This window comes from Capsicum annuum, chromosome 5 (genome assembly GCF_002878395.1).
Source record: "Capsicum annuum cultivar UCD-10X-F1 chromosome 5, UCD10Xv1.1, whole genome shotgun sequence".
Classification (NCBI taxonomy): Eukaryota; Viridiplantae; Streptophyta; class Magnoliopsida; order Solanales; family Solanaceae; genus Capsicum; species Capsicum annuum.
In genome coordinates this window covers 203975183-203993759 of record NC_061115.1, presented here as the reverse complement: position 1 = coordinate 203993759, position 18577 = coordinate 203975183, and the positions used below count along the sequence as shown (strand labels likewise).

The 18577-nt window shown below is 37.1% G+C and overlaps 1 protein-coding gene across 1 annotated transcript; it reads right to left on the bottom strand.

The window, feature by feature from the left end:
- Window positions 1–451: 451 nt before the first annotated feature.
- Window positions 452–18082, bottom strand: LOC107871116 (clathrin heavy chain 1). The gene is made up of 30 exons (XM_016717917.2): window positions 17895–18082; window positions 12986–13190; window positions 12367–12455; window positions 12151–12229; window positions 11867–11994; window positions 11455–11553; window positions 11257–11365; window positions 11059–11138; window positions 10736–10963; window positions 10554–10619; window positions 9838–9954; window positions 9470–9667; window positions 9229–9345; window positions 9032–9091; window positions 7144–7230; window positions 6945–7028; window positions 6735–6869; window positions 6587–6649; window positions 6404–6508; window positions 6121–6233; window positions 5789–6041; window positions 5570–5706; window positions 5212–5490; window positions 4126–5128; window positions 3519–4004; window positions 3246–3416; window positions 2973–3158; window positions 1974–2096; window positions 1140–1250; window positions 452–936 (listed from the first exon to the last, which is right to left on the bottom strand). Exons 1-30 carry the CDS (start codon window positions 17937–17939, stop codon window positions 772–774), a joined length of 5121 nt encoding a protein of 1706 aa, XP_016573403.2. The 5' UTR covers window positions 17940–18082; the 3' UTR covers window positions 452–771.
- Window positions 18083–18577: the final 495 nt, after the last annotated feature.

Genomic DNA, 18577 nt, shown 5'->3' with positions numbered 1-18577 from the left:
AGAATAACCAAGAACACACTTTCTCCTTTTAGATCTATGCAACACGATATTGACCCATAATTACACAATTATAAAATATGCAAACTGCCACTTCTGGAAAAAATATTAATAACAAACTCATCTTTCCAGAACTTCTGTAACTTTTGATCTATTTAAGACTGTTTTTGAGGGTGTTTCATCATTCCTGCAATAGTTCATCAAGATTATCATTTTACTCTTTTTCAAAATGAACTAGTAGAGGTACAAAGAAGACAACCAGTTTAGTCAGCCAGGATTCAAACTTAACATTGCAGTCCAAATCGTAAACAAAGAACTCAATACCATCCCCAGCAGAAACAGAGACGACAAAAACTGAAGACATCACAATAGTAACAAATGAGATGAGACTTGTCTAAACTAAATGAGAGCATGAACAAATTAATGTGCAATCACTTACAGCAGCTGAAGAACATTAAAAAACAACCCACAAAAAAACAGTTAAAGCAATATGATGCATTTTTACATAGTGGTCAAAACTACCATCCTCAATTTGCTGCCTAACTGCAAAAAATGCCGTTTCTAAAAGAATATTACAAGGATATATCAACACACTATGACACACGACAGAACCAATTATTTCTCTTAGTTTCCACTTTTTCCACGCAGCAACTAACTGCAAGGTACTAGATAAAGATCGGAGGGGAAGACTAAATAAAATAAAACAAAAAAAAAAAAACGACTGTGTTCTCTCTTCGTAAAGTTTGTTTACACCAGTGTGGTTACACCATCAGATTAGTAGGAACCCATAGGTGGCATACCAAATGGAGGCATCGGAGGCATACCCATTCCACCCATTGGAGGCGGTGGTGGAGTGAAACCTCCACCCATACCAGGACCTCCCATACCTGGCATTGGCGGAGCAGGCAAAGCCAGAGGCAGCAGTTGTGCATACATATTCTGCAACCAAAAAAATGAACAGGATTAGCAAGGCCTGGTTGAGATGATAATCACATAAAAGAGAGGGTCAATTTGCCACAGCCATGCATGTAATATGGTACTTGTCAAAACAGCAACAAAACACACTGCAACTTCTGTGACCACCCAGGCTAAAAAACAGGAAAATCAGCAAATACATTCATCATAGACAAGTCAGTAACTACCTGCTGCTTCATAACATCCTTCTCTTCATTCTCTTTGGCCATCGCTTCTTTTTGGGCCTCAATCTTATCCTTTATCAGCTCATCTACCTTGCCAGTGTATTCACGTATAAACTGCGCCAGAAAGGACCCAAATTAGAATGTGATTGCAGATAGCACTTGACTACTGGAAATTCAAAAAACTAAGGCAGACAACAAACTTACGAGGGGGAAAGAGAAGGTAGAAGGTACACATTAGAGAGTTTATCTAAAAAGTCGTGCAAAGTTTTTTTTTTTTTTTTTTTGTTTCCCATCCGGTGTCCGGTACCCGCATTGGAGCCCGACTAATCCGGATTCGCGCCTCGTAGGGCCCCATTCGGGGGGAAGTGTTCCCTAACAGTTTTCTCTGTACCCAGGATCGAACCCTCGACCTCTGGTTAAGGGTGGAGCAGCCCCATCCACTGCACCACAACCCATGTAAAAGAGGAGCACTATACAGAGGTTAATTGAAAAAAAATTATGTTCTAATTACTGATGAAAAAAATTACATGTTTTAAAAGATGCTGAGGGCAGATCAAGGGTTTAGGATGTTGACTTGTCAAACAAGTGGCCGATGCTAGTCTCAGATTGGTGATAAGACTTCCTTATACAGAAGTATACTTTAAAGATATAAACCACTAAATGCAAACTGCCAAGGATGCAATATAAGAGAATCCATCCATCGCGTGATGCCCGTCAAAATTTAACACGTATCTATAACTCTCCCTAATGCAGCTATAACTCTCCCTAAAAGCAGATGATGCAATAAACAAATGCAGAACTGCACAGACACAGAAAGGGAAGGAGGTGAGGGGGTACCTGTAACAGATAAGGGAATGCAAAGTCGATCATATTATTCATCCATGCTAGCTCAAGCGCAACATCTGGGCGAATCAAATCATAGCAAACAAATAGGCATGATGCAAAACATTCTTTCTTTCCCTGCAAAAGTACACAATAAGAATTAGAAGATTGAATGCATTTTCCACCACAGTAAATATTTACAGATTCGATGAGCTTTAACCAAATGCACTATTAATGAAATCAACATTACTATCAGTTCCAAGAAAAATTTAGTAAGTTCTGTCTGTTACTTCCCAAGCAAAAAAAATTCCCCTCGATCTTTAATAGTTTAAGACAACTCTGCATATGCTATCCCCCAAAAGCATAGCCAGGAATCAATACAGATAATCGAGACAGCCTACAGAAAAATAGTCTAAGATTCACATAGCCAATCGCAACTAGGTTGAGAATTAACTGCTTCATTGATTACAAGTCCGAGAAATGTCAGCTGACCAAGTTACCTATCTAGTGGCAATAAAATGTTCGAATAACAAATTATCAGGATCTCCAAGGCGCCAGAATATTTACCCCCACAGCCACATTTAACCTTCAGCGAGACCTTCATGGTTTAAAACAGTTAATATGTACTGATGTGTTATAATAGATGCAAAGTTCATTAATCTTCTTTGGATTTCTAGTCTCTTCCCTCCTTTTTTCTGGTGGGATGATACCAATTAGTTGGATTAAGCTTAGCCTAGTTGAAACACTCACATTAAGTCTGGTGCTTGCTAAAGTCTTTTTTGTTTGTTCAAAGATTTATGCCCTAGGATAATAAGTTTGAGACTTAAAGAGCCTGAGAGTAAGTTCTCTTAGAAGATTCACGAATATTGGAAAAAACAGGTCCAAATTGAGAAAAAAGGATATTGATGAATCATACAAACAAGTTCAACTATTTTGGGATTATGGCGTAGTTGGTAGTGGTTTGGTGGAGAGAGGATAGGTACAGCCACATCTTTAAATCCTAACCACAGGTACCTGTTCAATGAAGTAAACAAGCAACTCCTCAGCAAGTTCACGATCCCCAGATTGTGAGGCTGTTTCCATTGCGTCTTTGTATAGATTATCTTTCTTCGATAGCGCAATGGATTGCTTCCACCGACCAGCCTTTTTATAGATAGAAGCAGCGACGCGCCTCATCTCTAGTAGCTCGTGTTTCTCTATCTGCTCAAACAGAAAAAACAAGTAATGGAACTATTATCAGACATGATAACAACGAAGAAAGACAACTTAAGTGCAACCAGCCATCACCTTCTGTGCAAGCCCAATCTGATCAAAGTTATCATGCAATTCAATTGATTCACGTAGTCTGTCATAGTCTTCTTCTTCAACATATATCTCATTAAGGGCCTCATTCACAGCAGAAACATTATTGCTTTGAACAGCAATCATATAAGGTTTTACTAGGCGAAGGTGACCCGCCTGGCATCATTCCCACAAAAAAGAAAAAGGGTCAACAACAACATATACCAAAGAGCAAGCCAAAAATCCTTGTAAGTAAAGGGTTTCAATGACAAGACCGACCTTTCTCATTATATCCACTACACGTGTGTGGTCCACCCTGAGTGCTAGAACATTTAAAAGATCATTGATGAGATCAGGATGCTCTTGCAAATAGAAGTGGACGGCCTTGTAATAAAGCTCGACATTAGCAACTTTCACAACAATATCTTTGAACTGCATATGATCCCAAGCATCTGGAGAATGATTCATGACAGTAGTGGCAGCATTATCAAATTCATCATATTGAATATACAAATATGTAAGTTCCTTCCAGTGTTGCTGCTCATCACAGGCACGAATAAGCTTTGGAATGTTGAGACGGGTGGAGAATAATTTAATGTGTTCCATGAGCTTCTCATGACGGTATCTGGCATATAGAACACCAAGTTCTGTGAAGATACCCATATGGGCGCGCTCCAAACCAAGCCCACTCTCCATAAGAGAGATTAATTCATTGAAACATCCTCTGTTTTGGTAAAATTCACTCACTTCCTCCAAATCATCTACCTGCAAAATCAAAAAAAAGATACCACCCATTACCAGCAGTTCAAAGATCTCCCTACATTTTCAATGAGCAAGTTCAGAAGAAATACAGACAAGCACAACAGAACAGAGAAGCAAAAGCTACCTGTACTATAATGTTAAGCCCACAAATTTGAGCTAAGCGGAACTCCTCAGCGTCAACACAAGCAAAGCAGACTTCTTTCCATGTCTTTGCACTGTTTGCTTTACGTGCTGCATCAACAGCACCTTGGAATTGATTCAATTTTATAAGAGTGCTTGCCAACTTAGCCCAATTAGAAATAAAAGCAAATATGATCTTTGCAGCCTCATATAAGGCTGCATCATACAAGCGATCACCAACATTTGGCAGATTAGCAACATTTGGCATCAGAATGAATTCTTCAATATCACCCAATCGATCAATCTTAGCATAAGCATAAATGAGTTCACTGTCAACCTTGGGCTCCTTAGTCTTTTGCCTTACCATCAGCAAATACTTCACTAAGTCATGATAAACATCTGCGTCCTCTGCAGCATGAATGACATCCAAGAATTGGGTGGCATCATCTGCCCGAATAAATGATTCAATAGCATCACTCACTAATCCCTCTCTGAGTTGAGCTTTGGCCACCTGGCTCCAAACAGCATCTTCTTCAACTCGGAATGCGAACTCCACTGCTCGATTTATATCACGGATATTGTCAAGCAGAACATTGACAGCCTGAACATTCAAGTTGAACTTCTTGAAGATTGCAAAAGCTTCTTCATAGAGCTGTGCTTCAACAGCAACCTCCCCAACCGCGGGACCGTCAAAATTATCAAGCCTATTGATATAGTCCATAACTCTAGATGGATCAGCCTTGATGGCCGTCAAGATAAGCAAATTCTGCAGATTAAAGTTCCCACTAAATGCAGAGTTTTGGAGCACAATCTTTTCAAGAAGCTCAATCAGCTCATGGGGAAGATCAGCTGTCATGAATGCTTTAACGGCTGCAGAAACTTGTTCTGGGCTCTTGCTTTCAGGCAAAGCAGTGGAGACAACTTGATCTATCAGCTGTCTTCTAAATTCGTTGTCAGGGTTAAGAACTTTATCCCAAAGATCACCATCCATCCTCTCAACGACATACCTATAAATATTATAATATGGTTATTCATCTTCAGAAATCTAACAAGTGATAAACCAACAGCTGGAGACTATCAGAAAACAAACCTGGCTTGAAGTTTGAACAGAGAGTTTTTATTTGTTACATTAATAAGTTCATCATCACATTGCCCTCTCCTATAGGCCACAACAGCAAGTGTCGGATCGCGTTTCTCACAATATTTACCCACAACACGAGAGTCATAATACGGGTTGGTCGTGAGGAAATGCTCAGGGTTATTATTGCTCTCTATGATAATCTTACCAAGAGCATTGTGTACATGCACATCTTGGCTACCTTCACTGACAAGATGCTCCAGAAACTGTGTAAGCAGTCGGAGCCGGTTCCTGACAATCAACAGATAAGCTTACTACACTGATTATTACTGATAATCTTAAAGTGGTTGCAACAGAGATAAACAAAAACCTTTTTTCACATTCAGCTACAAGGGGCTCAACAGGAAGCAGAGAACGAACAGAAAGGATCAAGCCTTTAATAAAATCCTCTGGACACTCGTCATCTAAAAGCTGGCCCACAACTAAAGGAGCATTTCCTGGATTGACCTGTTACATACAGGATAAAAGCTTGTAAGTCACGTTAGGAAACACTTCAACAGAGCAAGTACCAAAAAGAAGTCATACCAACCTTTTGAACATAACCCTCAATATATCGTAGCATATTGTTGGTGTACAGGTAGTGTGTGAGATCAGGAACAAAACCAAAACGGTCGCAAACATTGATCAGAGGTCGGGCATCAGGAAGTTTGGCATCCATCAAGAAGTTCTTAGTCTTTTCAGGGTCATAGAAGTTAGATTCTCTAGTCACACGCTCAACCTCCTTGATTTGTCCGGTCCTGGCAGCTGCCTCAATATACTTAAAATGGATATCAGGATCCTCACTGCACAACGCCCAAAAAATCATTCATTGACGAACAAGTAAAATTAGCTAGTCAAAAATGTCCTGTCATGAGTACACACCTCGAACTTAAATATGAACCCAAGAAGAAGTACAACCCGTCGTACGACTTGAATTGCTCAAAAAGCTTAATGCAGGCATCAATACCCAATTGCTCACAGTACTCTTTTGCAACCTGATATTAGTGCAAGCACAATCAAGTATATCGCTACAAGTATGTCACAATGCACAAGAACCAATAATCAGATGCACCATTAAAAGTATGTCACAGTTCTCAAAAACCAATAGTGCATCAGCTGCGCCAATATCAAGCACCAAATTCTTCGGGAATAAGTAAATAACTACCTGAACAATTATTTGAAGGTTGCCTTTAATATTGATCATCAGAAGGTCCTTCATGCACTCGAGCGCCCATTCACGTGAGAGAGTACCAAAGAATTCAACCAGAGCCTGAAACATATAATAAAGATAAACACACACCCAAAACCCCTCAACAGTAAGTCAATACGATAACTGGAGCATACCGACCTGAGGCTCAATTGCATGTGTATTAACAATGACACGCTTGATATCAGGCAGTTCACTGTAGTGCTGCAGAATCATACATAGTTAACCAACTTTATAGTCCTACATTATGGGAAAAACTGAACTCAAAAATACTGAAATCAAGTCAAACCTGCAAGGCCCGAATATAAAGACCAGCTTTTTCACAAAGTTGAGCAATCCGTGGCCGATCATAATGACTGAACATTCCATTGGCTAATATAGCATCAGCAACATTTGGGAAAGTCACAAGGTTGATTTCCAAGACCTGTATACAAGAAAGTTACAGCCTATGCAAAATGTATAAGCAGAAAGATGTCCCTTAATGAGAAGTGACAGATACCTTAGTCTGCAGGTAACCATGCTCTGGAAGGTTAGGCTTCAGAACATCCAACAAAAATGCTGTTGCCTCGCGGATCATGTTCCTCTGATGTCAAAACAGAAACAGAGAATCAATGTCAACTGCTATATTGCACCTCGAGAAATTATTAAAAGGCTTCTGTACCACATCAGCCAATTAACATCATTAAGAGGTAACTAGCCTGAAGAAAAAGGTCGGTGATTGTATTGTAATCAACAGGACACCCTCCCTCCATTTGAGACATCATGAGCGCAAAATTAACAGCCCCCTGCACACATAAAGACAAAATTATCCGACATCATCCTCAACTCAGCACCATGTCTAATTTTTTGAGAATGAATAATCCCCATGTCTGATTGCTTCGTTTCCATTTAGTTTCAGGAAAGAAGATGCAATTTTTCCAATGCAGGAATAATACCTCATAAGTGACAGCATTAACGGAGAAATACTCTCTCCTTGACCAAAGGAAAGCACACAATAACTCTCAAAGACTAAATTTGGCATAGAAACTATGAGCTAATCCCGTTAAACTGACTGCATGAATGTAGCACCACAAAATTTTATAGAAGCTATTTTATTCGTTTTTCATGTCAACTCAAAAGTGTGCACTGATAAAAGTATAGTGGTTACTGGTAAATATTCGTACAATATGAAATGCAGGTGTATGGAAGTATAGAAATATTAAACAAAGGCCAACAATACTAAAGCAGGAGATTAGATCAACCCAGGAGGAGTTGGTATAGTGAATTCAGGCCCCATAACAGCTCTATGGCAGCTCAAAATAAAACAAATGGCAGCTTTCCGATAGCTCCACAGAACGAAGGATAAAACAGCTTATGCTATGGGCTCACATGGAAGCTCCACAGTGAGAAAGCTAAAGCAGCCTGTTCTATGGGCGAGCATGGAAGCTCCATAAATCGAGGCACGTGTTCATATGAACAACCCAGTTTTGTGGATGAAGGAGCCCCACCACTTTTTTGCAAGTCTTCAAGGGCTTCCTGAAGGGGAATCAACCTAGGATTCTACTACACTATACAAGGTATGATTCCAATCAAGTTTTGTGTTAATTCAAGTAAATTAACACCCATTAACCATGAAATTCCAAGATTCCACCAAAATCATCAAGAACCCAATGGGTAGAGGTTTGAGCATTGGCTTCCAAACGAAATCCCCAACATTTTAACACATCAAATTGGTGTTATTGGGATTGTTTGAGAGTATTGAACATGGTCATTGAGAATTTATAGGTGGAATTGTGATTACTGGTGGCATTGAAGGAGGCTAGTGATAGAGATGGGTTTGATTATAATGAATTGAATTGGTGAATAATGGACTTAAATGAACTTGATTGGATGTTTCTGAACTAAAATGAGTGTAGAAACTGAACCAAAAAAATGGAGATTCACCTAGTAAGAGAATTGAGTGATTCATGACTTAGGCCTTATATTTATAACTAGCTATACTTGTTTTGATGATTTTAGGATTAAAACTTATAAGATTGTGAGTTGCTGAAAACCCGGTTAACTTTAAGGCTAACCTTTTACATGTGACCTTTGACTAAATCATATATTCCAAGGGTTTGACTGAATGCCTAAACATTGTTTTGTGGCTAAGTACTTGTGGGAGCAAGCAACTGCCGAATTCATCATATTTGAAACTCAGTCGCAAATGTGTTATGAACTCTAGTTCCTAAATTTAGCCTCATGTGATCTTTTTGGAATGGCTATGATGGTGCCTTTTGGCCTATGTGGAACATGTTGAATTGTTTCCCATGCTTAGTTGACTTAATGTCATGTTGCATTATGTTAAATGCTTAGTTTTATGTTGTGTATTTCCCTTGTTGGGACGTGTTGATCACCTACAATATATTATCCAACTTTTTAGTTGAACTGTTCAATTTTACGTACTTAACATTTTTATGAATGTCATTACCAGCTATATGGTTGCTCGACGGGGGTAGTTAGTTGAGTGAGATGACATGCCCCTAGTTTTCGGTTGCGACAATGAAGCTTGTAAAGAAAAGTGAGAAGTTGATAAAAACATTACTTGTAAAACCATTCCCAGCATACCTGAGGATCGGATCGAAGAATTGTTTGCAGCAGGAATAAATAGTCAGGGGTATATCCGACCTGTATCAAGAAAAGACATCAAGATACCAATATCTGTCCGTTCTGATATATGAAAGGATAAGATTGTCACACTGGATTGCAGCTCAGACAGCTAAAAAGCAATCAGTAAAGACCACAGCAAAGCATGCATCACTAACCTGCTTTGAGTATATCAGAATCTTGTCAAATTCCCTGCGCTCAGCAAAAGCAGCAACAACTTTTGGTGTTGCTCTTGCTTTGATGTATATCTTCAAGGCAAGATCATTATCAACAGTCTACAACAAAAAACTTACTGCTATCAGTAACTTAAGCAACAGATTACTTGCAAGAAAAAAAATCAATTTAGAAGTAGTGAACGGCAGAAAATTAATCCGCATCAGGTTAAATCCAGTAATCAACCTTCACAAGGTCACCAAGTTCCTCACTACACTCTAGCTTATCTTCAGCCAACCAATTCTCTAAGAGGTTCTTCTTATTCTGGTTGACAACAAGTCGTGAAAGTTCCAAAGACTCAAATGCATTGAGCTTCCCTTTAGTCAAGAGTGTACCAAAGTACTGCAACAGAGGAGGTGTTTGCCCTGCTTGAACAGGAACACTCTGCACATAAGACAACATACATTACCTTCCACAGAATGAGACATTAAGAAACATATTCAATTGATTTTACAACCCCCTGTGACCTTGAAGGGCAACAAATAATCTGATATGAAATAACACGGATTTGATCACGTAGTTTTTTTTCCATGACTAGATAACATAGCCAATACCTGGAATTTAGCAACAGTATCCGGTGTACGGAGTATGCCTTGTGGGGATTCTGCAGCAAGCTCAGCAGCCTCTTTATACTTGGTTTGAGCAAACAACTCTTGGAATCTTTGGACAACCTGAAGCAAAACGAAAGTAATAGATGTGGGATCATTGTGAATAGTAGACAGCAATAAATTCCCAACAAGCTGAATCCATCAGAACCACTGCTTTGGATAAATTTGCAACAGCTAACCATAACAAATCAAAGGAAGAGAGAGTTCAGGTAATATAAAACTATTAGCCTTGCAGAATATTGTTTGTAATATAAAACCATTAGCCTTGCAGAATATTGTTCTAGCAAATGTATCAACTGCTTATCAGAATATTGTTGATAAATACGGCACTTGAGCCGAGGGTCCTTCTAAACCAGCCTCTTTACCTCCACGAGTTAGGGGCAAGGTCCGCATGCGCTCTACCATCCACAAACCCCCACTTGTGGGGTTCACAGGGTATAATGTAGTTGTAGATGATATATATAACAACCAATTACTAATTTCATATATTTAATCTAGAAAAAGGAGACGCATTTTGAAGAGCAACAGCCTGTATATGCTAGTTAGAAGAATGAAAAAGTTTCACATGCAAGAGATCCCTACATATAAAGAAATGACGACAGTCCATCCAGTCAACAAGCAATTCAAAAGATAGCGCAATGAGAAACAATGTTCCCACTTACCAAATTCTCAGCACCAGGAAGGTTTCCTCTTTTGGCAAGATTGACAGCAAGCTCTAGATTATTCAACTGCAACAAAATTTGTACAAAAGTTTGTCTTTCATGATCAAGGATTCATCAAAATTTCCTGGATATGAATGTACAACAATATACATGACACCAGAAAGAAAAGAAAATATACTTACTTGGCCACTGACAAAAGGAATAATTGTTGCTTCATTTACTGTGGCTAGCAACACTTGCCCTCGTCTGTTGACGGCATAGAAACCACCGATAGATGAAGCTTCTGAAGTCAGAAAAATAGGATCTGGGCTGATCCTATTTCTGTACACTGCAGTAGCTGTTTCCAAGTCGTAGACAAACAGAAGCCCAAGCTTTGTGATGACATAAATTAAACCATACTTCTGAGAGATCTGCAGAAGTAACAGAGGGACTGTGTTACAAGAAGCTGAATTCTTTTAGCACAGAAAGGGCAGATAAAGCATATATTAAACAGGAAGAAAAAGACCTGCATGGCAACTGGAAAATCATCTGCAAAATCTGGAGGAAAGAAAAGATCTGCCTGTTTCTTTGAGAATGAGGGTTTCCCTGCAAATAATTAACTCATCAGAAACTGACCAGAGACATATTAGGCAACGTTCTTCCCAGAAAGTCAGTAAACGAATGTTCAACTTAAACTAGTCATGAGAAAAAGGGAGGTACTCACCTGGCTGGGCACCTAGCTCAATGACATGCAACTTTGATGTAACCTGTCCAGCATTTGAGGTTTTCGAGGCAAAAGAAATGAGTATGGAATCCCTATCATTTCCAGGTACCTGATTAAAGCAAACAACAGTCAGAGCAGGAAAACATGAAAGCAAGATGCCGGACAAATCAGGAAATTGTTGAGAGGAACTTTTCTTACTCTTATTGAGGCAAATGATGCAGCATGAGCCTCAAGAGCTTGACTGCGTTGCTGATCCACTGAAAACAATTGCATATTCCCTTTGACCAGTTGAGGCCTCTAACAATACCAATCAACATGGACAGCGAAATGACGATAGTAAATTCATTGAACGTAAAAATTAAGAGAATAATTGAACCAATAATAAATATCATGATCAATTGACACGTCTCTACCAAAGTTCATCAGGTAGCATATAATTAAGCTTAAGGTTCTCTCGCAACAAGTAATTAAACCCTACATGATGTTTCCCCCTTCGTAATGACACTAAGGAGTAAAGACTAAAGACAGTTCTAGTGGAAGAAAAACTGCTACAAAAGAATAAACTTCAAAATTAAGATTTCCACTAGCAACATAGCTTAATATTACACACCTCTGGCGAACCTGGAGCGATACCAATCAAAACCAACCATTTCTCTGAAGGATCACATCGATAGTTGATAATTTGGTTGTTAGCTAGATTGGCTGTCCTATCAAACATCTTTACAGGCTCGGAATCACCTGTACAAAGAAAATTTTGGGAATCTTAGGGACAGTCAATCATCTTGAAGAAAATTAAAACAGTAATAACAGGAAAAAAAACAAAACAGAGCTTCTCCAGGCAAAATGGAAGAAGAAAAGCCGGCAATATTAAGACTGAAAAAAAGAAAACCTTACCTTCAATTGGCCAATGGTACACTGAGGTTTGTGTGACAAGACCTAACATCTTAGGGGTAATCCACTTCCAGAAAACAACCTGAACAAACAACGCATTAGGAGAATATGAACAACATCATAAATGCAGGAGAGCAGCTACAGCAAAATGAATTTAGTAAAGATAATAAATAAAAGAGCTATTACCTGCTCTTTATCAAAAAATAAAAGAGCTATTACCTGCTCAGGCATCTGATGTGATTTAATTTTCTGTTTTGCCTCAATATTGAAAATTTGCAAGTGGTCTTGAGTAGTTCCGGGGACTTGAGCTTTAAGAAAAAGGAGAGAGAACCACTTTGTCAGCAAACATATCAAATAAAAAACAAAAAACAGAAGTGGCAGATCAGTGTCTTCACCATTTTGCCTAAAAACGGAGAACGATGACCATTTTACTCGTACTACTTCTATGGCTCTCATTTAATAAGGCGATATCCAACTCAATCATCATCAAGAAGGAAAGCAATAACACAGCAAAGTCAAATCCTAATCAACCTCAATGTATCCCTGTTTTATTCTTTTGAAAGTACCTAAGTGTGTCACTTATTTGTTACATTGATGACCAAAAGTATGTTTGCTGTCATTCCTATCGTCTTTTGCATAGTCTTAAGGTCTTTCAATATCAAGATGATGAATGAGAAAAAAAGTTTTCCCACTTGAAAGTTGAATAAGCCAAAAAACTAACAGGTTAATAAAATAATAGACAGCACTAGCATGGACAGCATTGTTACAAAAAATTAGATAAAGCAATAACTTTAGCTGATGCAACAACAGTTAAAAATTCTTAGCAAGAATCCCATACCTTTGAGAGCCAAAATTCTGGTATTGGGATTCATAAGCGCAGAGTCTGCCGTGATTGGACGCCTCAATGGCTGCATTGGCATGTTCATATCAATAATCACCACACTATTTTGTGGTGCAGTCTCCCTTACACATATATACTTATCTGATTCCATGGTAACATTCGTGAACGTGATGAACTGCGGATTAACCCCTATACTTTGCAACTGCAAAACCGATGGACAGAACACAAAATTCAATCCAGATTTAAAGTTCACACACATATTGAAGTTCTCAATTAAAAATAATAGTACAACCTACGTCAGAAATCTAAGAATGAACTAATATAATAGCAACTTTACAATTTTTAGCCACACTATACACATTCAGTCTATATGTCTCATGTTTATTTTATTATCATTTTGATTTTTTATTATTAAAAAAGTCATCCAAGTAAAACATTTCATAGATAATCATTTGATTTTTTAATACTATTGCCTGAGACTCTTTAGCTGGAGTATCATGGTCACGATTCATGTAACAGACCCCAACTTGTTTGAGACAGAGGCATAGTGGTTGCCTTCGCTGTTGTTAAGTTCACATAGAAACTGTAGTTCTCGTATACAAAAAAATATCATAACCAAGGTCACGGGTCAGATAATGCTAATCTCATAGTCTAAGCGACATTTTGTATGTGTCAAGATACCAGAAACATCATATATACAATGAATCTAATTTTACAATGGCGGAAAGATGGTCCTGACAGGGAGAATGTCTCCTTCGGAAGGAACTTGAATGACTGGGAAGTGGCCAGGTTTGTTGAATTAATGCAAGTGCTCAAGGGTTTTACAGGCATGATAAGGATGGCAAGTTCTCAATAAACAGAGTTTATAAAAAAGATCCAGGTAAGAAGCCGGAAAACAGATCAGGACCTTGTAAACAAGTCTGGAAGAGTTTAGCTCCTACCAAGGTCAACTGTTTCTCTTGGATAGTAACTAAAAAAGCATGCCTCACACATGAGATATTGCAAGAAAGGGTTTTCAAACTGCTTCTAGGTGCTCGCTGTGCAATGAGGCAAGAGAGACAAACAACCATCTAGTATTCATTGCAAGGTCAACTCAGAGTTGTGATCTCTGTTCATCGCTTTAACAGAGACCAGTTGGTTAATGCCTGAGCATACAGCAGATCAGTTAAGTCGTTGGATCCTGTATTTGGTAGACAATTTGGAAAGAAAGGAATTGGGATGCTTTGAAGACAGGGCCAACACTACTCAGAAGATCAAATGGAACTGCATTGCTACTTTTTGTTTGGGCGTAGAGAATATTTTATTGAACAGAAGAAGTTGAACAGCTAGTATATTTTTTAGGCTCATTGTAATTAGTTACTTTTTGCACAATATCTTCTTGGAAGTCTACAGCATTAAGACATGCTGAGGGATGCAAATTACCACCAGTTTTAAAAAAATGAAGTTGCCAGAAATACCAACCGGAAAACAGATTCATCCAGATGTTAACTTACCAAAAATAAAAACCTTAAAGTTCTAAATTCAAGAGAATGCTATAACCTAGGAGCAGATCTGATAATGAATAAATAACAGCTCCAAGCCATATAGCACATGAGCTAAGCTGCATACACTAACAAGGCTACGAAATTCGATCTAGCTTTATATTCATTCTTAGACTCTTGAGCTCTGGATTAAAATAATACCGTAACCTAGGGCAAAGATCTGGTAGTCAATTAGTATCACAGCACACTGCACATATCACACGTCTAAATTTCCAGGGACAGTTACAACTTATCAGAATATGAAATTCCGTCCAGATTTTAAATTCATGTAGAAACTTGAGTTCTCAATCAACAATGATATCATAACCTAGGTCGCAGATCGGGCAATGACTTATCACAGTTCTAATCCAGACTTCACATGTGCTATGTAGCCAAATATTCAATCCAGAATTCAAATTCACGTAGAAACTTAAGTACCCGATTCACATGATATGCTAATGTAGGTCATAGTCTGATTATGAACCAATCACATTCCAAGCCACACTTCACGTGTGGTAAGATACCAAAAAAAAAATAAGAATCGAGATCCAGCCACGCTTCAAATCCACTCAGACACTTGAGTTCTTAATCCAAAATAATACCATAACCAGGGTCACAGATCTGGTAATGAATTAGTATCACGATTCTAAGCCACACATGACACACGCTAAGTTGCAAGAACTCTAATAAGAATTCAGAATCAATCCAGATTTAAATTTGCATAGAAACTGACATTCTCAATCCAAATAATAGCATAAAGACCAGGTCACAAATCTGGAATAAATTCTTGCTGTTCTAAGACACATTTTACACATGCTATTTCCAGGAAAAACTATAAAGAATATAAAACTCAATTACAGGTTTTAAGTTCACATAGAAACTAAATTTCTCAATACAAAATGATACCAAAGCCTAGCTAGTAGATCTGACAATAAACTAATATCACCAAATTTCTAACTTCTAAGCAACATTTACCACATGCTAAGTTGCCAAGAAAACCTAGTAAGAAAATGAAATTCCATCAAGACTTTAATACATACAACACAAGTTATCAATACAAACTAATATCATAACCTAGGCCGCAGATCCGATAATGAGCTTATTCTGCACACAATAAGCTTCAAGAGACACTAATAAGACTAACAATCCAATTCAGATCCCAAATCCAATTAGAAACTGAAGTTCTCAATCCAAAATAAGATCATATGTCCCAGATCTTGCATTGAACTAATACCACAATTTTAAGCCACATTTTGCAAGAGCTAAGTTGCAGGAAACACCAAGAAGAATAAGAAACTCATTCTTGATTTAAAATTTACAAAGAAACTGAAGTTTTCAATCTAAAAAACAAGGTCTCAGATCTGGTAGAGAAGTAAATCAGTTCTAAGCCACATTTGGCTCGTAATAAGTTGCCAGAAATACTAATAAGAATACTACAACAACAACAACAACAACAAACCCAGTGTATTCCCACCAAGTGGGATCTGGGGAGGGTAAAGTGTACGCAGTTCATACCGCTACCTCCAAAGAAGTAGAGAGGTTGTTTCCGATAGACCCCGGCTCACTAATAAGAATACTAAATTCAACAATTGAATTTAGGCCAAAAAGGTCCTAACTTAAGTTCTTGATCCAAAATAACATCATAATCTAGGTCCTGGATCTGGAAAATGAACAAATATCATAGCTCTAAGCCACATTTCAGTCGTTCTAAAACATAAAATTCAATCCAGATTTTAGATTCACAAAGCAACAAAAGTTCAAATACTGAAAACAATGTCATAACCAGGTTTCCAGATCTTCAATTATCTCATATCTCGTGATTTCATACCAACATTTCTTACGTAAAACACTAGTAAAGATTAACCAAATCAAAGCAATTTCAAATGTCAATCTGAATTCGCAATAAAACTCAATCACAGCTCTAAAACGCCGATCTGGCAAATGAACAAATACCACAGCTCCAAAATGCCGAAATTCAATCCAGATTTTAGATTCACATGAAGAAACTAAGGATCAAAAATTGAATACAATATGTTAATTGAATACAAAATGTTAATTAAGTTTCCAGATCTTCAATCAATCCAAATCTCACAACTCCTAACCAACATTTTCTCATGTGAATCACCAAGTAAAGTGTAGCAAATCAAAGCAATTTCAACTGCTAATCTGAATTCGCGGTAAGACTCAATCAGTTGAATAAATCGCTGAGCAAAATGCTAAATCAGAATATGACTGCAGTTCTCAATCCAAAATACCGAGGTCTCAGATCTGGCAGCTACATAATCACAGTTCTAAGCCACATTTGCCTCGTAATACTGATAAAAATACTAAATTCAATCCGAAACTTAAGTCCTCCATTCAAAATAATATCATAATCTACATCGCCAATCTGGCAAATGAACAAATATCACAGCTCTAAAACACCGAAATTCAGTCCAGATTTTAGATTCACACAGACACTGAAGTTCAAAAAATTGTTCCAGATCTTCAGTCAGCTCCACATTGCACAATTTCTAACAAACATTTTCATACGTGAACCACTAGAAAAGAGGAAGCAAATCAAAGCAGTTTCAGCTAATAATCAAATTGCAAAAAAACTCAATCACAGTTCTAAAAAAAACAAAATTCAATATAAACTTTCCAGATCTTTAATTAACTCATATCTCACAATTTTTAACCAACATTTTTCACACTTAAACCACTAGTAAATAGTAGCAAATCAAATCAAAGAAATTTAAGCTATTAATCAAATTGCATAAAACTCAAATGACAGTTCTAAAACATCAAAATTCAATCCAGATTTCAGATTCAAACAAAAACAAAACGTTCAAATATTAAAAAAATACATATGCTAATTAAGTTTCCAGATCTTCAATTAACTCATATCTCACAATTTTTAACCAACATTTTCTTCACGTGAACAAGCAAATCAAAGCAATTTCAACTGTTCTCGAATTTGGATCCCAAATTGACAGGTTAGTGTGGGCTTATCCATGCAAATATACACTCTGAATATCAAATCGCAATAAATTGATGAGAAAAAACGCAAAAAAAAGTTAAATAAGAGTAAAGAGTAATCAAATCAAAGCAATTTCAGCTGTTAATCAAATCGCAATTACTTGTCGAGGAGAAAAATGTTAAATCTAGAATTTAGATCCCAAATTGACGGGTTAGTGTGAGCTTATCCATGCAAAAACACACTCTGAATATCAAATCGCAATAAATTGAATAGAAAAAATATGCTAAATGAGAGTAAAGAGTAATCAAATCAAAGCAATTTCAACTGTTAATCAAATCGCAACTGATTGTAGAGGAGAAAATTGTTAAATCTCGAATTTGGATCCCAAATTGGGCAAAAATGTTAAATGAGAGAATGAATAGGTTACCGTTAAGGCCTCTTTCATAGTGATCGGAGCACTAGCGGCAGCCATGATTGACGAGATCTCAACGGAACCGACGAACCCTCTGAGAGGAAAATGGGAAGAGAGAAAGAGAGATCTAGAGAGAGAAAGGGGATGGAAGAGGGTTCTTTGTTTTTTAAGAGAGAGATGGAGTGGGGGAAGTGATACTATACGACAATGGTGAAAAATGGGAATTTTCTTTAAAAAAAATTGGGTGGGTGAAAAATGGAAATATGGATTTGTAAAAAGAAAAATACAATTGGATTCCACTAATCTAAGAGCCCGTTTGGAATTACTATTTATTTAAGTATTTTTATAAAATACCTTTTTAATAAAGTGCTTTAAAAAAATAACTTGTGTTTGATAAATTTATTTGAGAAGTGATTTTGATAAATAAATTGTGTTTGAATAATCTTTTTTAAAAAGTGCTTTTGAGAGGCAAATGATCAATAGACTTTCACTACTAAAATTATTTTATAGAATATATTTATTTTAAATATTTATTATATTATTTTTAGTTTCAATTTTATTTTTATTTAATTAAAAAGTACTTACTATAAAATTTTCAATCAATATTTATATACATAGATATATTAAAAAATATTAAATAATAATATATTACTTAAATAATTTGAATATTACTTAAAAACATCAAACAAAAATAAATT